Consider the following 24,489-nt stretch of genomic DNA (forward strand, 5'->3'; position numbering starts at 1 on the left):
CGAAAGTGTTCTAGGCTCTTGTGAGCCTGCAGTGTTATCAGTGAGCACCTAATTCAATACTAACTCTGCTGTAGATGCCCAGTTTAAAATGATGAAAATGGCTCAGCAGCACACATTCTGGAAGAAGGTGCCTGCATTGTTTTCAGCTCTCCTACAATTCTGCAAGGGCCATACTGCATCCCCAAGCTGAGCTGATAGAAATTTGTCATTTCCTTATTCGAGCACGCAAAGAAAAAACAGCCAAGTTGTTGTGAAAAAATGGCCAAGATAAACTGTAAAAAGCTAAGGAACATTACGTTTTTTTGGGTTAAAATTTTATTTGATAATGTCTTTGTAATCTTGTTGGATAATTTTAATGTTACTCCCAATAAAAGCTTTGCTTCCGAAAAACAGAGTTGTTTGTTTTTTTTGGGACAGTCGAGAGCAAAATTCTTCTTTTTATTGAAAGTTTAGAATCCACATTTTTTTTTATTTGAACATGTTGTTTCTGAAGCAATTAGAAGTTTCTGTTTCTTGGGGACCATCAAAATTGTGGAGAATTTTTAATGAGTTATTCTTGAATTAATCCTTTTTTTCTGTTGCTTCAAAAGTGCTTAATTTATAAAAGATGGCAAACTTACTTTTAAAGTAATTTGATTCTGTTTTTTTTTGTATTGTGCATGTGCTCAGTCTTACTCTTGAATTCGAGTTGTAAAATACCTTTAGGCCCAGACAAAAAACAAACATCTCTCACAAAATGTAGGACATCTTTGCAGACAGGACTTATATTCCAAGAAAACCCATGTAACACAAGAAGACATGACAGCTCTAGAAATGTTTCTTTTAAGTGAAATGATCTAAATGTGAAAAAATGCAAAATGTGTCTTATGTTAGTCTTTGTCTCCACCAAGTGGTATAATAACATACATACACCTAACATTTATCATTAAACTGTTTTCATTGTGTACATTTTATAATAATAATAATAATAATAATAATAATTGCTTACACTTATATAGCGCTTGTCTGGACAGCCCACTCAAAGCGCTTTACAGGTAATGGGGACTCCCCTCCACCACCACCAATGTGCAGCATCCACCCAGATGACAGCCATAGTGCGCCAGAATGCTCACCACACATCAGCAATCAGTGGGGAGGAGAGCAGAGTAATGAAGCCAATTTATAGAGGGGGATTGTTAGGAGGCCATGATTGATAAAGGCCAATGGGAAATTTGGCCAGGACGCCGGGGTACACCCCTACTCTTTTCGAGAAACGCCTTGGGATTTTTAATGACCACAGAGAGTCAGGACCTCAGTTTTACGTCTCATCCGAAGGACGGCGCCTGTTTACAGTATAGTGTCCCCGTCACTACACTGGGGCATTAGGACCCACATGAGCCGCAGGGTGAGCGCCCCCTGCTGGCCCCACTAACACCTCTTCCAGCAGCAACCTATAATGCTATGTTAAGACTTGAACCTGCATAAAAATGTCTCCCCCTTCTTGAACTTTAATATTCAATTAATATTTAATGTGGTGCTGCAGTGGTGAGCATTGCTGTCTTGTATCTCTGGGTATCCTGGGTTCAATTCCGTGGGTGCTGTCTGCAGGGAGTTTGTATATTCTCTGCATGTTTGTGTGGGCTTCCTCCCACAGTCCAAAGACATGCTGGTAGGTTAATTGGCGTCTGTAAAAACTAGCCATGATTGTGTGCATGTCTGTGTCTGCGTATGCTCTGTGATGGAATGGCATCCCGTCCTGGATAGCACATGGATTTTACATTCGTTGCATCTACAGTGATTTCTAATCTTTCTAAATCGGTATTACGTGAAATCTGGCTAGTATACCAACAATACCAGAATCCAGATCCATGCTGTAAATTACGAAGAGCAGAGGTGTTGGTACAGAGCTCTGTGTTACTCCACTAATTACATCACCCAAATTTTAACATTCACCTCCTGTTCAAGAGTACCAGTTGTTTTCTATAAACCAACTTAATTCGAAATTAACCAGTTTTCTTTTTTTTTACCAAAACCTAGGCTGAATGGTTGTTCTGCAATGATAGAGAGAAGAACATCACAATACAAAGTTATACAATATGCTAGTACCAAAGATATCTGACTCCAAAGCATCTCATTCATGATTCTATGTAAGAAAAAGGAAGTGTATAAGGCTGAGGAGCTGTTTTACAATTTAAGGTAAGAAACCAGATTTTAAAATCTATTAGCTTTATAGGTCCTGTGACATTAAAAAGAAACACCAAGTTTAAGTTCAGTACTTTATTGCCATAACAACTAATTACATGGAATTTGTTTCGGTGAGCTCATTCGATTAAAGGCATACAATACAAATAGACAACATAAAGCCGATACTGGAATGCATCCACCCATCATCCTAAACAGGCCCCAGTAATAAAATAAAGAACAATAAGAAAAATAACACTGAGGCCTGGTAGAATGACAATGAGCGATGCAAAGCATTTCAGAATTAGAGTGCAAAGTTTATGCATATTACAGCCTCTGGACAGGTTTTTTTTTTAATAATAATAATAATGTTGCTTTATTAGTCCCTATACAATTTCTTGCATTAGGAATTCATCTTTTCGCATACCCCAGCTTGCTCTCCATGAGACACAGACACACAAACAGGGAGAGAAGTTTAGGGGTCAGAGCACAGGGTCAGCCATTGTACAGCGCCCCTGGAGCAGTTGGGGTTAAGGGCCTTGCTCAGGGGCCCAACGGAGTAGGATTCCTCTGCCGGCTGCGGGATTTGAACAGGCAACCTTCTAGTCACAGGCACAGATCCTTAGCCACAGAGCCACCACTCCGCTGCTGTTATGAAGCCTGGTAGTCTCTGTCTTGACGGACCTGAGTCCTACTAGAGAGGAGGACAGGATGGGGAAAGTTGGTGAGGATCTTGTGAGTTTCGGTCTGGAGAGGTAAAGTGGGGCTACAGAGAGAAGGTGACATCCTACATGTTTGGAGGCAACATACACACCTCTCTCTAGCTGTTTCTTGTCCTGGGCAGAAGTGCTGCCAGACCACACAGTGACAGAGAAGGTCACAGCACTCTCAACAACAGATCTGTAAAAGAGGGTTCTTGCTTCCCATGATGCTCCAGCCTCTGGTGAGCTTTCCTGACCATAATGGGTGTGATGACCTGTGTGTTGGAGATGGTGGTGCCCAGGAACTTCAAATTCTCCACCACCTCTACAACCTGACCACTGATATATAGTGGTTGGAGTGCTCCTTTGCAGCGCTAATGTTCATTACAAGTTCATTCGTTTTACTGACATTTATCGACATCTAGGTCGATTAGGCTGCACCATTCAACCCAAATCAGATACTGTACTTCATTCCTGTATGCTGACTCGCCGTTCGTTGTCTGTGATGAGCAAAACACCTCTCTCTGCATGTTTAGTGTAAAAATGGGGGTGTAACCAGAGGCGTGATGCTCGCATTGTACAGTATACACAGTAATAATATAAAGGGTACACGTTATGGGGTCATGGGTAAGTAAATATATGGTTTAAACAAGAAAAAAAACATTAAACTGATGTTAAGCTGTCACAACAAGAAACAATACAGTGAGCCAAGACTGAGTGGCCTCCACTCATTTCTAATGATAAAAATATAAGAAAGGCACTGTCACCAATGAGTTGAAACCACCTAGACTATATACAGAACATTTGGTTGCTAAAATAGCAACCAATTTATCTGAGGGTCTTCCTCAGCTTCACAATCATGGGTGCTTAATTCATGGCATGGAATGACTCATGTAAAGAAAAATGTAACTTCTCCTTATGTTCCGATTGTGTGTTCTGGGTCTACTCAAGTATATCCCATGTCTGTTAGTGGAAAGCTGGGAATATACAGAACAGGTTTCCTCTGGGAAGCATTCACATTTAAAAATACTGTGGCTCGAACAACCTGCAATGGCCGCCGTCTGCGTTCCAATATGCTATCTTTGCATTGAAAGATAATGAAGGTGAGCGCGTTTAGGTCACTGCCTCATCATTTATCAAGATTTTCAAACAGTAATAGCTCGGTTCTTTGCGCATATAAAAATAGCCTTAATTAAACTGTACATCTATTCGCTCTGTTTTTTTTTCACTGAGCTATGTCAAACACACTTCTCAAGCGTGACACAAAAATAGGATCACGTCGAGTTCACCGTCGCCACACCTGTTACCGTAATTTACACTGCGGACAATTTCGCACATTGTGATCTTTTCCGGACGTGACGTCGATTTTAAATCTGTCAGACGAAACAACTATATCACATGGAAACAGGGCTCGTAGTCCCTACTCGTGTCCGAAAAATGTCACACAACAGGTATAACCTAATAAACACGATGTTGCATAATGACCACCCACTCTTACCTTCGGCTATGCATGTTGCTCGGCTTCATATTCATGTCCTCCCTGGGAGTTGTAGTGCGAACACATTTATCCGTGTGAAATTAAACTGGGTTTTGTGACTACTTTTCCCATGGTGCACCTGGAAGAAGAAGAGGGCGAATGTTTCCATGTTGATGACGTAACCGGATAGTAAATTGGTACAGTGTTGCAGTATGTGATCAGCTGAGTGCCTTTGTCTCGCTTGTGTAGTTGTAGTACAGCTGTTTCGTTTCGTGTTTGTTTTATTGTCGGTTAATGTATTTTGTTTTATTTAACGTGATTCCCTGTTGTAAAAAATGAAATAGCAACTCCCATAAGTACACTAAAATCGCTGTTATATATATATAATTGACTATTTTTTTTGTACGTTTAATACGGTTTACGTTCACTGTTTGCCGAACAGAGAAGGGATCACAGTCGGTTGCTTGGCTGTACAACGCTGTGATCACCGATCCAAGCCATTTCATTCTGTTCGTTACATTTCTCATTAAGACACCGTTTTAGCTATTTTTTGTTTTAGTTTTTTTATGTAAGTGGGTACCCACGTAGCCGTTGACTAGCGTATACCATATATTAATCGACCACAATCAGGAACTGTCAAACCCGGAGAACAGATTCCGCCTCTGGCAGAGAGATGAAAATCAAGGATGCTAAAAAGCCGTGTAAGTAGAGCTTCTATCCATTCTGCCGTACATGATATGTATTACAGAGTAACAGTGAATTATTAAATAATTTAAGTGTGTTTCTTTTTCACCGAGGATAAAGATATTATTGCCAAAATTCGGCGATAATATTTTTATGTGGGCGGGGGATTCTCTATGCTCTTTATACTGTATGTCTTCAGACTCGAGACTGATTTTCCCGCTGTGGCGGACTGTCCTTTCAGTAGGAAATTAATTTCGTTTCCAGGCAATGTTTTGTTCACCGTGAGCTACAGTAAAGGACCTGGTCTGATTACATTCGAACACATTTGAGGTCACATCGACGTACTGTACATCACACCTCCCCCTGAGACTGGAAACATGTCTCCTGCATGTCTGTTCCAAAGTCCCCTTATTGCATGTTCTAAAGGCAATGATAATCACATGGGATGCTAAAATGGACTTAGTTTAAAGGAAATTAATTTGGTAAATAATCAAACCAAAACCGGAACCAGTGGTAGAGTTCTGTTGTTGGTAACGGCAGTTCTCATTTTGCGTTGTTACTTGTCTATCAAGTACTGAGGTTTGTTATAATATATCATGAATAAGGTTCTAAGGTTAGAATAATAATTCGAATACACAAAATATTAGACTGCATATTGTTTAAAATGCCATTTTTCCTGATTTTTCATTAACATGAAAAGAGACTTAAAGAATAACATCACTTTATGAACCCAATACAATTTCTGGCATTACTGTAGGAATTTGTCTTTTTGCATACCCCAGCTTGTTCTCCATGACACACAGACAGGGAGAGAAGCTGGGGGTCAGAGCGCAGGGTCAGCCATTTATTCGGCACCCCTTGGGCAGTTGGGGTTAAGGGCCTTGCTCAGGGGCCCGACAGAGTAGGATTCCTCTGCTGGCTGCGGGATTTGAACCGGCAACCTTCCAGCCACAGGTGCAGATCCTGAGCCACAGAGCCACCACACCGCCCCGAGACTCCTCCCAGACTTAATCCTGTTTAATGTAATATTTTTTAAAATATTACTATTTTATGTTGGATCATATTATGTTGTTAGCTGTTAGTGGGAATCTTGCATAATCTGGAGAAGCCACCTTTAAAGGTGCTATATAAAATAAAGTTTGTTTTGACTATTTATTTCATTTGCTGTGGCCTTGTGAATTCAGAACTCGTACCAGTAAAGGTTTTTTGTTACGATGCCATCACAGTAGTTTTACTACTAATTAATAAAGTGGTCTCTACTTGTAATTCCAGACGACTTCTGAGTTTAAACCATGGGGAAAGTCAGTGACTGTAGTCTGATTATAAATGGGCCCCCATGAAAGGTGATTAACTTAGAACTTTTGATATTTTAATACTGTTTGTTAGTCATGTTTTGATGGTTTTATTAAAAAAGGATCTATCCATGGAAACATGGAACTTTATTCTTAATCATCTGCTCCATGGACATAATGTACTGTACCAGGGAAAGCTGTCTACAATGGTACAATGACCTTTGATAGATTTCTATCTAATCAGTTTCACTAGGCAGTAAACAAGACTCTCCCTGGTTTGATGACCAGTTCAGTGATTGTTTTGTGGGGTTTTTTTTACAGTAACTTATACTGATATCATTATTCACATTTGGTCCTTAGCTCTTCATTTTCTTTAGAGTAGGAGGACTTGTTCTGAAATCATGTCTATTTTAAAATAATTACATCTATTTTAAAATTCCTTTCAAATTCTGCAATTTCCCTCTCGGGATCAATAAAGTATCCATCTATCATCTATCTGTCTATTTACATTGAACAGTTTGGGGAGATCTGGGCTGAACCCCGAATTTAACTTTAAAAGATATTGATATGCTACAGTGTCCGTACCCCTTAAATTGACATAACAATGTGGAATTCCTTTTTTTTTGTATTTGTGTCTTTAATATTTGTATCCCATTACAAAAGCTATTGTGCACAATTCCCTCTGCCTGTAGTAGAAGAATTTCTTAATGTTTATATTCTTTTGTTTCCAGATTAACTTGCTAATACTATAAAATTTTGTAAAAATATTTTTATTCTTTCCTCTACTTTTAAGGTCACTACAGTGCTGAAATTGACAGTGTTGTAATGAAGGACCACTGCCTCTTAGTTTTCAGCCACCTTAGGCCACAATGTTCATGAAACATTTACCACTTTGATAAGATTATACTTAATATAAAAACAATAAGAAAAACACATTCGAGTTTTTGTATGAGAATCATAACACATTTCTCTTGTAATACATGTAAGTTACATGCACCTGTTACTTATCTTCATATGTTTTGGGACTGTTCTGTTATTGCAGCATTTTGGAAACAAGTAGCTGATGTGCTGAGTTCAGGCCTAATCACTGTTTTGCTTCTGTTTATGATGACTTACTGAGCAGCTTTACTGCAATGTCACCAGGAAACCTTTACTGGCAGATATAAGGAAAATAATTCTTAAATTCTGGAACAGTCAGCTTCCAGAATGAATGGTACTGACCCACTTAAATTAAAGGAATGGGATTCGGTCTTCTGGTCAAACATCTGTTAAACTGATTGATTAGTCTACAGTAGTTTTAGTTTTAGTCTGTTTAATTAATTAAAATATGTGTATGAGCTCCTTATAGTTCCTAATGTGAATGCTTTTTATGTTTTCTTTTTTTAAAAAAGAATGAACTGTTGATCACCAAAAACAATAAGAAATACAATTAAATTTTAACCTTTGCAATCTATAAAGAGACTGATTGAAGAGTCCCTGTAGACTCCAGAAAATGTTCGATCTCTATTTCGAAAGACAAACCTATGATTTTATTAGTGTCTTTAAAAAATGCTAAAGCAAAAAAAATGTTGTTTGGTTTTGTCCTGTCTATGAAATTGTCATTTCTTTCACTGTACAAAGTTCCATTCACAACCTTTTAATTATAATGTGAATGAGGAAAAAATATTTAATTTCCTAAAGGTCATCTTAACTCAGTTTTCAAGCAAACAGTAAATGTTCTCTCACATCCTCCTGAAGTTATCACCACTGATTCATTTTGGCTTCTGCCCTCTTACACAAAGGTGCTTTGTGCTTTTCTGATGTAGGCGTAGGCTGGTGGATTCTAATTTTTATATATGTGTTTGAAAGAAATTTATATTGAAATAAACATGTTCTTTACCATCTTCTAATACAAGTGTTAAATCAAGAGAAAACACTTCACAATAAATCATTTGTTTTCTACTATTGGATCTTTTACTCTTTTTGGACAGTGGTAAATCAAAATTAAGAATAAAACATGTTTAAAAACAGTTCCCTACCTTATCATGACACCCTATGAATGCATCTGTCTTTTATATTTATGTGTCAGTGTTTACTCACAAAAGCCTGGGTTTTGTATCTTCACACACTGAATAAAGAAAATGTATTCCATTGAGCTACAGCTGGGTTGCTTAGCACCAGTGATGCCTGATAAATGTGTTAGCTCAAAATGCCCGCTGTTCTGGAGAAAACCAGCAATTGCAGTAGGAATTATTTTGCAAGTTAGTCAGACTTTTTTATCCACATTATTACTTTATTAATATTATTTTGTTACCCTTGCCTGAATATTCTTTAAGACAAAGCCAAGAGGATCCTGTTTAACCTTTCAAGATATCAAAGGGGATTGTGGATACTTGAACTTTCGATCGCAAGTAAACAGCTTAATTATTTCTAAAATAAGGCATATAGGTGAGCTTTATTAGAAGTATTTTCAGGACTGTTACTATAATAAGTCTGTACACTTAAAGAAATGTCAAAATATATATCATAAAGACAGGAAACCTAAAATCTGCATTTTTTTATTGTTCTTATGCAGTTATCCTTGAACAAATGTGGAGTAATAATGTGTTTAAATAAATATAATTTTATCATAGATAACTTAAGCACTGCAGGGAAGTTAAATACAAATTTAAACATCTTTGGCTCATTTAACCTTTATCCTGCTACATAACACTTAATGCCTGAGTGTGGTTGATTCTGTACACTGTTGAGATGTAAACTTTCTGAATTGGAATAAACAAATCATAATTATATTTTTAATTGATTTATTGCATGATCTATGTACTATAGCACTATACATTCCTGGGGTTAAAGTATAAGTGTTCTCAGCATACAGTGTTCCATTTTATGGCCATCATAAACAGAGCTGAGATTAAATAACAAAATAGGCCAAAAAGTGGTGCAATAAAATACAAGCTAATATAAATGCTGTGACTATCTCATCATACATTGTTATAAAAATGGGATTTAAACATCACCAAAGGCTATGTAATGAAATTGTACTTCTAAGGGAAAAAAAATTATCTGCAAAGTCAGACCATCGTGCCAATAGCAACGTTGTTCCTGCTCATCTACAGGGTGACAGTAATGTTTTAAATGGAAGAAGCAAAACCTTTCCAGAAACTATTGCGTGATATTAAAATGTTTGTTTTGAACTGTCTTAATTGTATTTACAGATTTTTATGATTTCCTTGTATAATAACTGTGATTTTGGGACTAGACCCTAGGCGATATTGCAAGACTTGTGCTATAATCAGGTTTTTAAAATGAACTGCATATGGTAAAGTGATCAGTGAAAAGAAAGGCCAGAAAAAACCAAAAGAACAGACCTTGAACTGTCTTCTAAAGTAGCACAATTGTATTGGATTGCGCTGCAGAAACAAACGTGGACACACAGAGACTTCAGCACCATTCTTGTTTTAAGATGCATAATATTTGGCAGTAAGCTGCCATTCTCTTTAGCCTCCCCTAAAGAGTCAGAGATGACATATTTATACATGGGTACAGATTACTGCAGGTTCGACTGAGATTACCTTTAAATAGGGCAGAAGTCTTGAAATCTCCAGTGCCTGGTATAGGCCTATCCATGCAGCAGTACAACTCGTACTTTTGTTATCCAGTATTCCTGCTGTCACAGAGCTAAGTGGATGAGGTAAAAAGCAGACCGAGTCTGTAAATGAGATCATGAGACTCTCCTTCACATTTTTCACTGTGTGCTCTTGCATTTGTTGCAGCCATAGACTCCTGAAGTAGCAGTGTTTCGTGGTTGCTCATGCCATTCGTCTCATAAAGAAGTAATTAACCTGATTGCATCCCTCCCAAAACTGCACAATACAGTAGGTGAATAAAAATCACTCTGACGCTTGCACACTGTCTTCACAGCTTTCCCCTGGTTTGGGATGGATATTGGGGGGACCTTGGTGAAGCTCGTCTATTTTGAGCCGATCGACATCACCGCCGAGGAGGAGCAGGAGGAGGTGGAGTGCCTGAAGAGTATCCGCAAGTACCTGACTTCCAACGTGGCCTACGGCTCCACAGGCATCCGCGACACCCACCTAGAGATCAAGGACCTCACGCTGCTGGGTCGTCGTGGCAACCTGCATTTCATCCGCTTCCCGACTCACGACATGCCCACCTTCATCCAGATGGGTCACGACAAGAACTTTTCCACCCTGCACACCGTGCTGTGCGCCACCGGGGGCGGGGCCTACAAATTCGAGGAGGAATTCCGAACGGTAATGCCCGGACCTGAAGATTGTCGGCGCGATTTTCCTTCTCAAAGCTTCTTTGCTACTAGGCAGTAAAAGCCTGCTCACTCTCAAAGCTAGAGGGGTTTCTGGCTTCCTGCTGCTAGCTGAGCTCTTCATGGAGATAATTGAATCAATTAGTGACCTTTATTGGTCAGCTGTAATATCTGAGGCCTGATGTTTTGGAGGTAATTTTGAAAGTGTAAAGGTGCAAAGTTAAAAAATGCCTCCACATATGGAAATGAGAGTAAAAGTTAATTTATTTTTGCTTAAATTGAGATAACAGTTTGGGAGTACTAAAAGTAAAGCTCTTCAGGAGCAGGTTTTTAAAAGTCATCTTAGAAATATTTAGTGTGCACAGAGAGGAACACGTTTTTTTGAGTGAAAAGAAGAAAGAGATATCAATAAATATGATATTATTAGAAGCATTTCTAAAAGAAATGTAATACAACATTATTACAATGTGCTACACTTACAATAGCATTTTAGAAGCACACAGCACCTGGAACCAGCTTCAGGACATGTCATTTAAATAAGGGTTTGATTGGTTAAGTGCCTTACTTGTAACAAAATGTATTAACATCTATAATGATGGACTCTTGTATTCCTAACGGCGTTTTGGTGTGAAATAAGCAACAACTCCACTAGTTGCATAATTCTCAAGTTTGATACCTTCTGTACTTTTTGTGACAATGGAATTGCAAGTAGTGTGCTCTCTACAAATTCCAGACTTTGATTGCCCAGTCCACAATTGAGCTTGTATTGGGTGTGGCATTCAGAGCTCATAAGCTGGACATCAAGAGCTAACTGTAAATGGGATACAGGTGCACAGCGGATACAAAGGGTAGGGTGGTAGTCAGTTTGGCTCTTAGTGTAACAGTGACAACTACATTTTCCCAAGGCCTTCAGTAATTCCAAAAATGGATGAGTCTATGTGATTTTCTGTATCAGAAAAATAGGCGTTGGTGTAAATCAATAAATCTTGTTTCACTAATATTTTGCATCTTGAAAGTAATGAATAATACGCAGGATACCCCAGTTTAAAGCTTTGACCATGATATAAGTGGTGTTTAGTGTTGTCCTTTAGTAGAAGGTTCAAATAACCTTGTGAAAATAACTCGAAATGTTCCTTTTACTTGGTCATAGAAATAGTGTAATAATAAAAAGAAGAACTCTCCAGAAGATATCTGTTGAATAATAGTAAAATCAATTAATTCATATCATTGGCAGATATAAAGTGATACTTTGGGCTGAAATCTTTGGAAATCCTGTTGTTACATACAGTAGTAAAGTATGGCCCATTAACACCAAGCATTTTCAACAATTAAGTGTAAGCTTTAGTGACAAATAATGGCAAGCCTTCAATGCTTTGAAAATTGAAACAAGAATCAAAAATCAGACGAGGGAAAAAAATTATGTAAGTGGTTAGATATAAAAATACAGGTTAGATAATAGATATTGCGATTTAATGTAATTGCAGCAGCTCAGACGTCTGTTTTCAACACTGTAGGGTCTATTTCTAAAGTCTCATTTTTGTTCCTTCATATATCTCACTTGAATACTGTGCTTGATAATTGTAGTCCAAGTACCTGTACTTCAGAAAATGTGCATTAATATTATCTCTCGACACTGAAGTTGAACCCTAAGCAAAAAAAAAAGATTCAGCTTTAATTCTAGTACAGAAATAGAAGTATTAAAATGGTTTAAAATCTTTATTATCATTAATAGACATCACATTTTTTAAGTAAATCTATATCATTTTGGATTGAGGAGAATAATGAATAATATTGGCTGCACCAAATGCAAAACCGACTGAGAAACCACTTCTGCACAAAGAAGGAAATGAAGTCTCTCTGCTTTTGAGAACCAGTGGGAATAAGTCTTGTTGCATTTGACTCCGTGACAGACAATAACCTCACCTCATGGTCTCTCACTGACATTGTAGATATTTTGCATCTGTTTGTGCACATTGTAGATACAGTATTTTGCATCTGTTTGTGCACACTGTAATAAGCCCTGCTTTTCCTTTGTTGCTTTTCTTCCAGATTGGAAACCTGCAGCTTCACAAACTAGACGAGCTGGACTGTCTGGTAAAAGGGTTGCTTTATATAGACTCACCCAGTTTTAATGGCCAGGCCGAATGCTATTACTATGAGAATGCCTTGGATCCAGATCGCTGCCGGAAGGTGCCTTATAACTTGGATGATCCTTACCCTTTGCTTGTGGTCAATATTGGCTCAGGGGTCAGCATCCTGGCAGTGTACTCGAAGGATAACTACAAACGGGTGTCTGGCACAAGGTAATAAATACGGTCTCAGGTTTATGTTGTGTAATCAATCTTTATGCCGGTTTTTGGTTTGGCCTAGTTTTACCAAAAAGTTTATACTATTTCTTCATTTTAAGATTTGCATCTTGATGAATGTTCCCTGATTTTCTTAGCTTCACGCTGCACAATACAATCTTTATTGTCTTAATTCTGTCTTTAATTGTATTGTTCCTATGACATCTCCAAGATCATACTCAGAGCAGTTCTGTCGGGGGGTGATATTGCACAACTACATTAAAAAGCACCCCCTACGAGGTTGTTTAAAAGACATCCTGACACTGAGAACAAACATGTAAGACTGTGTGAAACAGTGTAGTAATTCCAGCTAAGGTGCAATTTTCCTGCCCTTCTGTATACATTGTTGTTCTGTGGTGGCTACCTCAAAATTAGCTAGTTACCAGTATCAGTGCAAGCCTGAATAATCTTGCAGGTCCCGCACAGAAAAATTATGGGAGTCATAGGGAGAGAAAATGATACATGTATACAATTGTGTGTTTGCCTAATTGTCTATTTTGGAGTGGTCACATATTATTGTGAAAGTTAGGATGTGATACATTCAAAAACTGCTTTTCATAGAGAAAAATAGAAAATCTAGCTGCACAGTGAACTGCTGAGCATAGTGGGAATGCTGCTCTGAGGAGCTGGCTCGCCCACATGAACACTCTGATAGGCTGCCACCCTGCTCCTGGGCTTGGCTTCCCTTGGTTTCAGTCCAGCTGAGAACTGGGGAGTTTTTTTTCTGCTCTTCCAGCCTCGGAGGGGGCACGTTCCTGGGCCTGTGCAGTTTGCTGACGGGCTGTGACAGTTTCGATGAGGCGCTGGAGCTGGCATCGAGAGGGGACAGCACCAATGCTGACAAGCTGGTTCGCGATATCTACGGGGGGGACTACGAACGTTTCGACTTGCCAGGGTGGGCTGTGGCATCCAGGTGAAATACAAAAATCAATGTTTTGACTCTACTGATGGATGTCTCTCATGCAAAGAATATTTAAAACATCATATTCTGCTTCACATAACACATCAGAGAAAGATCTGATAGGAATCACCACAATGAGAACCACAGAATGTTAAATTGTGATGCTCTACATGATGTGTATTTGTAACAGGAAAAACAAAAATTACATTCATTTACAGTCATTTATCTTTTATTTGCCCTTTAGTTTTTAAATTGTGTACTAGTATCTATTACACATGCTACAATGATATGCTCTTACATTTATATTGCATCTATTTTAATGATATTTTATATGCATTTATATATATTTGACATGTTTTCATTTTAACCTTGTAATTTTCTAAAGATTCAAATTCTTCAAAATCAATGAGCCTCATAGTTATTCCTTTGTTTAAATAACAGTTTAGGTAGCTACCCCGTTCTTTAAAACACTAAGGAACACTTAGCTTGTAAACAGAAAGTCCATTTTGTCTGCATGTAATGAGTTAATCAACTAGGAATTTGAAGGGAATTCAGCTGAAGTCTAGATCCCACTGTCTTCTGCAGTGAGGGGGGAGGAAGGTTCAGGCTGTGGCTCCACAATCATCTGAAATAAAGACACTTCTGGTACAATTCTGCTTTTCAGCTTTGGGAACATGATCCACAAAGAAAAGCGGGAGGCTGTCAGCAAAGAGGACTTGGCAAGGGCAACCTTGGTAACCATCACCAACAACATCGGCTGGATAGCAAAGATGTGTGCTGTGAATGAGGTGAGGGGAGAAAAATACTCTTGAATTACCTTTAGGGTTTTACAAATGTGATATTGTGTGGTGGTGAAATACCTTCAGCATTCATTTCCTTTGATCCGCACCCCAAAATCACACACTCTAGAGAGTTTTCTGTTTTCTTGTCTCTATTTTATCTTGATTTTCTTGGCACAGGGGCTAAGCCAAAGTGTCAAGCCTTTCGAAGGTTGGTGGGAAGACAATTGAATATGGATCATAATTGAATCCTAAGTACGGGTATTTGAATGGCTCGTATAATTAGTACTTCACCTGATTATGCCTCACATCGACTGTTAACATGGCACCGCCTTTATTGGCAGAATGGAAGACCTATTACTCAGATGAACCGCATTGAGCAACTTCATGTTCATTTTCTATATTTCCTTTTTTGGTTATATAATGACACACGTCTCTGAGATGACTCCACCCTGGGTTGCCACAGTCAAACGAGTTCTTTATTTTAGGCCCGCACAGCTTCATTGCCAAACCTCTGTTAATTAGTGGTTCCGTGCTGAACCTAGTTTAGAAAAACAAACATGCAGTAGTACAGGTACATGCTGCAGTCCAGATCTCTTTGCTTTCGGCTTCTTTACAGTGCTGCCTTGTGGCTTGAGAATCAAGCAGCATTGTACAGGGCTATGAAAACTTGGAGAGATAGCATCAGCAGTACACATCAGCTCATTTGTGGTCAGAGTTGTGAGAACATGTATCTCGGATGACATCTGAGTGCATCTATGGGAGCTAAATTTAGCATTTCTTAAAATGTTATTGACTGAAAAGGGACAATAATACTAACAGAAGGGTGTTGAAAATTGATTGAAAATATACTGTATGTCATTTCATTAATGTGTAAAAGGTAGCTCAATGGTTCATACCATAAAACAGTTGCTGGATAGTTTTAGGATTGCCTGTCCTGCATTGTGACACTTTAAGAAACAATAAATTATGTTGGCTTTAATTCCCTTCCTAGGAGTTTTTGATGACATTAATTTGAAGAAAGAACTACATTCTTTTTCTTTCTACAGACGTTTTTTGAACTACATTGGTAATTTTTGAAAACTTGAAACCAGATTAAGCATCTCTTTGTAAATAGTTTTGATGAATATCTTGGTGGAGTTCACACAAAAACAAAAGCGTGTGAAGGAGAAGTTTTTCACCTCTGCCTTCCCTTCATTCATGGAATAGACAGCAACACTGAATTCCTCTATCTTGTCTTCTGACTACGGCTGTGCAGGAAAGATCTAGAACTACATGATCAGCGATCAGTGTGTCCAGGCTGCTCTGACTCACAGCTGAATCACTGGGAATCATGATCATTTAAAGATGATGTAAATGAGCTATCATGACTTGCACAAATGCATGACGGTTTCCCCATCTTGCATATGCTGAGTTTATTGCAATAATGATGATGAAAGATTTACTTTTCCAACTAACCAAAATTAAATTTTTCTTTGCAAGCCGCATTGTGGTCTTACTCTCAGAATAATTAAATGAGGTGGTTAAAGAATAATATTCACTCTCTGAAAGTCCAGGACTGTAAGGACATTGAAATGTTCAGACCACTGGGGCTTTATAAAATAAACAGAAGTATTTTAATTACAAAGGGTAAACGGCCTCTGTTAAGTCATGTTTGTTGAGAGCCAACTCCTATTGCAGAACTAATGTATTTGCTGCATAACACCATGCCTAAAACGGAACAGGAACAGTGGTATGGTATTGTTGGATTTGTACACAGTCCTACTTGCAACCAAACGGAAAGTTGATATTGAAACTAGAGGTACTGGACATGTGATGGGAAAATTACACATAAATGAATACACATGCCCTCTTTACTGGATATTTTGTTTTCTTTTTTTATCTACCTTTAGAAAATAAACCGAGTGGTGTTTGTTGGAAATTTCCTCCGTGTGAACACTCTGTCTATGAAGCTCTTGGCCTATGCTCTGGACTACTGGTCACAAGGACAGCAGAAGGCGTTGTTTCTGGAGCATGAGGTATTTTCTTTATGTACAGTATGGGACTAAAGTAATGACGACGTATATTCCTTTATCAGTGTACTATGAAAATATACACTAAGTATTTAAATGTCCATATCCATGGAGTGATAGGTATATAGGATCTGAAGGCTTTAAATCATTAGACATCAATGAACTGCAAAGTGATAGTTTTTTATGTGGCAAAAGTGAAAAGAATATATAAAATCTGCTCTCTCTACACATCAGGTCGTACTTTGTTACCTCTTAGTCATTTTAGGCTCAACAGGGCAATTTAAATTTCTGAATTAAAGTGGGCTTTAGCACAAAGGTGAATTCTTGACGGACTGTCTTTTAATTCGAACACAAAATCTAAATACATCCCCTTGTCACTCTGCAATTTTTGATTGTACAGCAATTTGTAAGCTAATGAGCGTTTTTCAACTTGAACTCGAATTCTTTTAACATTCTTTAGCAATAGCAAAAAAAGCATCCGTAGCTGAAAAGTTTATTTTTATTTCTTTTTTTTCCAAGGCCTTTTACTACATTAGCGCATCAAATGACAAATTGGGCAAATTTAGGTTTCCCTGAGTGCTAATACATTCAGAAGTGATAAAGACTAACTCTAAAGCCCAAATGTCCATCTTTTAAAATCCCTTCCATTCATTCTTCTAAATACACAACGACTATGTGAACAATGTAAAAAACAAAGCCTACTTACTCATCAGTAGAATGCGGTTGTATTGCTTTTTTTTTCAAGTTGGCATATTAATGCTGAATGTACATGTTCTGATCTCTTGTAAATGTGTTATATATTTATTTAATGACTGAAGAAAATTGAGGCCTATTTTTCCTAGAGAGGTACTGATAATTCAATTTGTGTGATGACAGATGACAGTCAGTCACCTATATGGTATACAGTATTTTCCTTCCAGGGGTAACTTTAAAAGCCTGCCCTAACTTAAATCACCTCTCTTGCAGGGTTACTTTGGAGCAGTTGGTGCGCTTCTGGGCCTTCTAAATTTTACTTAAAGTGCTGCTTTTTCAACTGGTTGCCGCTGTCCCGCGCTGACAATGACACAGCTCACAGTCAGGTCTGTCTGACAAACCACCAAAGGACTGCAAAGAGACTTTTTAAGCTGTTCCACACAGAGGAAGAGTCCTAGGGAACATGGGTCCTCTAAAGTTTATAAATACGTTTCGACACTCCCTGGAAAAAGTGACAGAGCAGAAAACATATACAGTAGAGTACCTGTGAATTACATGGTCCAGTATGAGTGCCACTTCTCAGTTATTACCTGAACATTGCTACACAGCCTCTGACTCATTTGATTCCAAACCCTGTTCTGTTTGGTCAAACACACAAGCCAATAAAAAAAATCTGAATTACTGTATCTGAGAGAAACTTCGATATCTACTGTATCTAAACAGCTATTCAAGTTTTAGGTGATAATGGTTTACACAAAAATATGCTGGTAAGGGGCCAGTGTTATAAATGTTGTTTAACACCTAGCTATATGCTGGGACTAATGGGTTGTGGGTATGAGATTAATTTACTCTTCATCTGATCACAGTGTTACAGTAGAGCAAGCTTGTGGCTTCCAATTACACTTTTATGCATAAATCAAGTCAATGTTGAAACCTGAAAGTATCAGCGATTGGAAAATGCTAAAATACTTGATAAAAGGGCTTTATGCCTAAGATGCGCATTTCAACTACATAGCGGTTGCTCTTTATCATGGGGATCAAATGTACCTTGCTGTTTTTCTTAATAATTCGTTTTGTCTTGCGGTCTGTCAGGACTTGATAATGGCACACAATATATGTGAATTGAGCAAAATTCCCAGTTTTGCTCAGGCACTCAAACAAAACAGCACTAGATTATTCATCAACAGCACTTGTATAAAAAGAAGATTAATCATCACCACTGTGAAGTTTAGTTTTATGCTTGGACCATACTGTAAGTTCATCATATGAGTAAAGTACTTATTCATTTAGATTTTATATGTGCAAATTAAAAGCACATAAGAATCTGAAATCTGAATAATGCTTCAGTATCAACATAATCCTTTCTTGCTTTCCTCAAACAAAGCACTTAAAATCTGCTGTATATATCAACAGGTGTGTATTCCCATAGCTTTGTAGATAGAATTTAAGTGCAAGGTGATAATATCTGTGTAGCATAAACCTTGGGAATTAAGAGCATGAGAAGTCTGCATATCTCTATTTTGCACTAGTAGTGAAAGTGGACAAAAAGGGATTTTGCACTGGGAGTTACTGACACTTGTAAAACTATCTTCAAAACCTCATCTACAGATCATTTGAATCTGTCAGGTGACTAACCTGTCAGGTGACTAAACCAAGTCCAACTTATTACATGCAACATTTGCAAATTGTTCTTAAACATTCATATATTCAATATATAAAAATGTTTTAAATAGCTACTAAAACATACAAGCTTAACTCGACCAAGTAGCCTTTTTGGGTTTGTAACATTTCTGAGCTATTGAAACACTCCTTAAAATAATTTTTGTAATATAAAAGACTTTGCCTTTTTAAAAGATTAAACTTACTTTTTTAGTAATTCCTTTTTGTGTTAATGATGTGTTGTTTATATTAAAGATGGGCATTACTTCAGAGACAGTAACATTGTGGAAATGTAGTACAGTATCTTTTTTTTGTAGTCTAGTGCCATTTATCTGTAAACCACAAGGCCTGGCCACAAATCTCTATTACAATTAATTCAATTTGACTATCACTTAAAACCAATCATAATCACAGACCTAAAGCAATTAGTTTGATTACTTGAAGTCTTAAAAGAAGCTAATATCATTATATAATTGAAAAGATGCTAATAATCATTGTCAAATATGAAGGATACTAGATGCTCATGTAACAACAGAAAAGTTGAAAATTGTTCAAATGACACATTTCAATCTTTGCTGAAAGAAGTCCCAGTGTATGAATTCATAATTGACCATCTGGTTTGTGCATGCAGAATTGCTAAACTTAAACTTGCGTCTTAATACAAGTTGTCTTTAATTAAAAAGAAAAGGAAAGGACTAAAATAAAAATCACAATTTTCCTCATTTTTAGTGATAATACAATGTGTGTGCATGAAATCTGGCCATTTTCACCAAAACAAAAGATGTGCACCAGTGACTAATGTGGGGGTTCTTTCACTCTGCTTTCACTCTGTGTTTTTCTTTCATTTTTCTCATGTCTGTCTATGATCATACCTTGTTGAAGACGTCATGAAACAATAAAACAAAAAACATTACAATATAAATGGTAGAAATATCACAGTTTTGCTGCCACAGCTTTCTAATCTTATTTCAACACTGAACTGAACAGTGCTAGGTTTCATTTACATTTACAGGTTGTAAATGAAAGGCTGTAATGAAGATTTAGTGTTTATAGTTTTGTAGGTTTTTTTTCATGGGATCAACCCTGGGTTAATATTTTCATGGGATCATTTTTTTTGGGGCCACTTGAATCGTTAATTGTTTTTTACTATTGCCTTATTATTTTCTTCCTTTGCATTATAAAGACCTAAAAACAGAAGTGGACATTGTATATAAGTTTTGAAGATGCCTTAATTGTCACTTTTTAATATTAGCGTTTTTTATTATCCAGAATATCCATATCCATTTTTACAAATAATGTAATATTCCTTTTATGTCTACCTCATACTAATACATTCAAGCATAATTTCAGGATTTTAAACCGAGTCCTACTGCTACATAGGAATTAGTAATACAGGTAGTGTTTTCATGCTATAACAATGTCTACCAGTAGAGGGCAGGCTTTGACAAGTAGGGCATTGGATTTTTCTTTCATACTTAAACCTATGTTAAAAATGTTAGGTTCTTCTTTGTGTTTTGGAATAACAGATGTTTCAGAGGTTGTGTGGACAGAACCAATACTGTCGGTAACACTGTATTTAATTGATTTTAATCTATTATCTTTGCTGGCAAATCCTGTAAATAACATAGTCTGGACCGTATTCATTTGCTGTAAAGTCTATACACACTGTATTTTTTTTACTGTCATAGGTATTTAAACATTACCAAGGTATCTAAAGTATTTTCGAAAAAAAAATCAATAATATATGTTTAAAAGAGAGTGGTAAATGTTTGTTCTGACCAATATTAACTGTAACTTTTATTTTATTTTGAATTAGAATATGAAAACAGAGAATCTGTTTGATGCTATAATTTAAAAGGTTATGTATTTCCTATTTTCTTCAAATATTGCAAACAAAGAGAGTCTTGACACTCTCCATATAAGGGATAATAGTAAAAGGTTGCATTTATTTTGTGGGCATTTACTGTACATAATCTTTTATCTTTTTTTATTCCATTGAGAAACAATTTAGATTAGTTAAGGTATCAAGGAGTATTTCTAATTGGAAAGTCTAGTTTAGAAAGTTTATGCAAAAATCATACATCTTCAATAACACTAAAAATAATTTTGAGTTTGTTTTTGTGTGCAACAAAACAGGAATCAACTATGTTCTGGACAGTACTTACATGTATAAAGCCAAGTGACCCTAAATACTTTGTAAATGCTACATTTTAAAAAAGTTAAATGGTACTATAGGCCTCTGTGTTTTGAAAAATAAGTATTCTGTGTTTCTGTATAGCTGTGTGGGTCTATAAACTCAATTATATAACCAAAACACATGCCACTGAAATTCAATGATCTTCAGAGAGACATCACTTATCATGATTGTGAGAGCCTCAATTCACGGAGTTTTGTATGTCACCATCTTATTACCAGTTTCTAAAAATCTGGAACAATTCCATTATAATCAATTGAACAGGTGATGTGTTAAATCTGTTAAATCAGAAAGTTTTAAAAAGTAATTTCTCTTGAGCCCTTAAGGCCCATAATTATCTTAACTGAACAGATTATCAAATTGATTTATCGATGGTTTGATTTCTAAATGTATAGGTGGTATAAAGATCTTTAAGAATAGCATCAGTTTCACTGTATGTTGAAGGTAAACAGTTCAAAATTAATGAAGCAGTGGTAAAGACCTGTTTGTACCTTTAATTAAAATTAGTAAACCAAGGGATTATAACTCCTCATTTGCTTGTTCCTTTTACCTGCAGACATATTCTTCAAGTAAAGAGTGAGGTGGTGTTGGCATCTTTGACAAAGGAATTGGCCTTAATTTAAACCGCTAATGGAATAATACCTTCTGTACAATTAGAAATCTGTCTGTTCAGTGATGTGTATGACGGCAGTGTTATGCAAGTAAATTGCAACAGATGTTGAAGTCAGTCACTGTGTTAAAGGAGAATACACTACTCCACCCACTGCTGCCACATGTAATTCTGATTAAATTACATGTAAGTCAGATTGGTACTGATGATATCAGCAGTATTGGGTTAAAGAAATGCAGTAGTTCTTCTAAAGTATTGGTGAAACTAAATAATACAATATTGGGTTACGGTAAGCTTCTCTGTGTTAAAATATTCTGGACTCTGTTGTATTTCTGTTATGTTGAAAGTACTGTAAACATTTTTTTAATTGTTCCCTCCTACATTATGGTGTATCATCCGGGGAAAGAGACTTTTTTTAATTTGTCAAATAAATTCCCATGTCGTTGGATTTAGTGTTGTAGGATTTACTAAAATGATCATTCAAAGTTAACCTTGTTACCAGGTACCTGCTGTGATTTGACATTTAAAACTAAACAGGCCTTATCTAAAACTAAACTAAACACATATCCTTATCTTAACATTTTTTTTCTTCATTTTTTCTCCATAAAGCATAATGGCTTGGCTTATTGATATTGTGGCTTATAAATACACTCTTGTGTGGTACACAAGCACCAGCACATGTACACGTCTGTTAGAACGCAGTGTTCTTTAGCTAAAGAAACAGTTGGATGATGCTGTAATTGTTGAACAGTAATGGAAACTGGCACAATGGTACAGCAGGCTTTAGTTCAGGTTATATATATTCACCAAAATGAAATGCCTTTAAAACCATCTAATGTAAATTGTTTTTGTTTTTTTTTTTGCATTTTTATGGTATCCATAATTTGTTTCCCTTACTCTGATGCATAGTATATCTTTGCCTAAACTGGATATTTTTGGAGGTTTAGGGTAGAAGAGATCCCATCTCAGACCTTCTTTGTGGCTCGATCTCATTTTCTGGCTTTAATTACACTGTAATAAAATGAAATAAAACACTCATAAAATGAATGCTGTGGATTCTGAATTTTCTCATTTAGCTTGCTGTCTGCAATCATGAAACCAGTAATATCACCACTAAACAGATTGCTGTGGGTCAGTAGAGGCCCAGTTTTATCAGAATGTTAAAATTAATATACTGTAGCAAGGACATACCAGAATGGAGACGCTCTCCCCTGGTGCAGAAATACAGCTGCTGGCACAACCATGCTTCTCCGGCATCCTCTTTGAATTTTCATAGACCGTATCCATAATCATGGTTTTCTTCTACCAGTGAAGCTTTTGAGAGGAGATGAAATGGGAATCATAAGACTCTTCTATCATAAGAGTTAAGCTCCAGAACAACTGTCTCTGTTCAGTGAGAGCATGTTAGATGTTTAGGGGGAGATCTGTAACAAACCCCTAAACCAGCTAACTTTTCTCAGTCTAGAGAAAGAGAAACTGTACTCAGAGTTTCTGCTGGACAGCTGAACCTCGTCCCCTGGAAAGCAGCCCAGAGAAACAGTATGATTTCTACTGATGATACCTGCAATGTTCATGACCACATGTGAGGATAAGGATGTGGCTGTAAATCAGGACACATGAGACCAATCCATGGCTAATTTCTTTCTTTGACTTGATAGCTTATGAGAACTCTGTCCCTCTCTTCACCGTAAGGTACAGAAAATCTGGATGTATAGTAGGTCCAATAATATGAACATTAATCAGTCATTGACATATGACTCAAGGTGCTTTGGAGTCGGGTATACTTGTGTTTGAACATGGTGTTCATTATGGACAATTCAGTTATTATCGCAGATATCCAAGGTTGAAAAGGCGGTGCCATTTTAGCGCAAGAAACTACCATTCACAAGTATGGCTTTATTCATGGAATTGAGGCCGAATGAAGCTTCTACCAGCTCTGTGTCCTACCCTGCCAGAGATGTGACATTTCACATCCTAGTAGCATCTCTCCACTGCTAAGGTCCAGTTTAATGTGATTCCAACCAGTGGCTTCCATACTGGTATCCCTCACAACCCACACCTTTCCCCTCACAAGTGGTAATCCTGCAAGCTAGCTGCATGAAGCTGTTTCATGCTGAGCTCGGACAGGACTCATGAGTGTCTGTGTGGGTCTCATGGCTAAACCATCCTGAGGATCTTGGCGGGGTGTGGTTTTTCATCTCTGACCTCACCACATACTTGTTTGCCAGTTGAGAATCGTTGTGGTTCATGGGAACACACAGAAATCCACCACGACAAGGTTATTGGTCCATAGAGAGGGTTTTCCCCAAATCTCTCTCTCAGAAGTTAAATTCATGCATTCTTGGACACTGAAGAGTGCTAATCTGTTGAGCTAAACTTCTGAATTTCCTGTGATAAAGTAAGAGTAGTCATTACATTTTGTTAATGCAACACTAAAAACGGAATTAATACATTATTTACATTTGCCCAATAATCATCTTCTTAATTAAATGCAAACTTTGATATAATTGCATGAAAGCCATACATTTTGTTTATTCTGAACTATATCTGTCAAAGAAGTCTGATCATCTTGATTTGCTGAGTTGATACTTGAAAAATAAATATCTCTGTGTATACATTTGTAAAATGTTAATTGTTAAGCATTCTCTATTAGCCCTGCAGAAACTGCAGAATTCAGCAGTGCTAACAATTGTCGCTGCTCTTGACAGATCTCAGACACTA

General features: G+C 37.2%; 1 protein-coding gene and 1 long non-coding RNA gene across 2 annotated transcripts; one reads left to right on the plus strand and one right to left on the minus strand.

The window, feature by feature from the left end:
* Positions 1 to 2,241: 2,241 nt before the first annotated feature.
* On the minus strand, positions 2,242 to 4,458 carry LOC138241901 (uncharacterized). Its single transcript, XR_011191194.1, has 2 exons — positions 4,360 to 4,458; positions 2,242 to 2,854 (listed from the first exon to the last, which is right to left on the minus strand). It is a non-coding gene; the product is annotated as an uncharacterized lncRNA (long non-coding RNA).
* A 7-nt stretch (positions 4,459 to 4,465) lies between these two features.
* LOC102686819 (pantothenate kinase 3) lies at positions 4,466 to 22,815 on the plus strand. Its single transcript, XM_006631924.3, has 7 exons — positions 4,466 to 5,039; positions 10,215 to 10,567; positions 12,625 to 12,878; positions 13,657 to 13,833; positions 14,486 to 14,609; positions 16,493 to 16,618; positions 17,579 to 22,815. Exons 1-7 carry the CDS (start codon positions 5,012 to 5,014, stop codon positions 17,627 to 17,629), a joined length of 1,113 nt encoding a protein of 370 aa, XP_006631987.1. The 5' UTR covers positions 4,466 to 5,011; the 3' UTR covers positions 17,630 to 22,815.
* Positions 22,816 to 24,489: the final 1,674 nt, after the last annotated feature.

This window comes from Lepisosteus oculatus, chromosome 11 (genome assembly GCF_040954835.1).
Source record: "Lepisosteus oculatus isolate fLepOcu1 chromosome 11, fLepOcu1.hap2, whole genome shotgun sequence".
Lineage (NCBI taxonomy): Eukaryota > Metazoa > Chordata > Actinopteri > Semionotiformes > Lepisosteidae > Lepisosteus > Lepisosteus oculatus.

What these genes read in the sequence shown, in the direction of transcription:
- LOC102686819 (XM_006631924.3), top strand. Translation starts at nt 5,012, where the DNA reads ATGAAAATCAAGGATGCTAAAAAGCCGT. An exon ending in AAACGGGTGTCTGGCACAAG is followed by an intron (nt 12,879 to 13,656) that starts GTAATAAATACG and finishes CTGCTCTTCCAG; the next exon opens with CCTCGGAGGGGGCACGTTCC. An exon ending in AGATGTGTGCTGTGAATGAG is followed by an intron (nt 14,610 to 16,492) that starts GTGAGGGGAGAA and finishes ATCTACCTTTAG; the next exon opens with AAAATAAACCGAGTGGTGTT.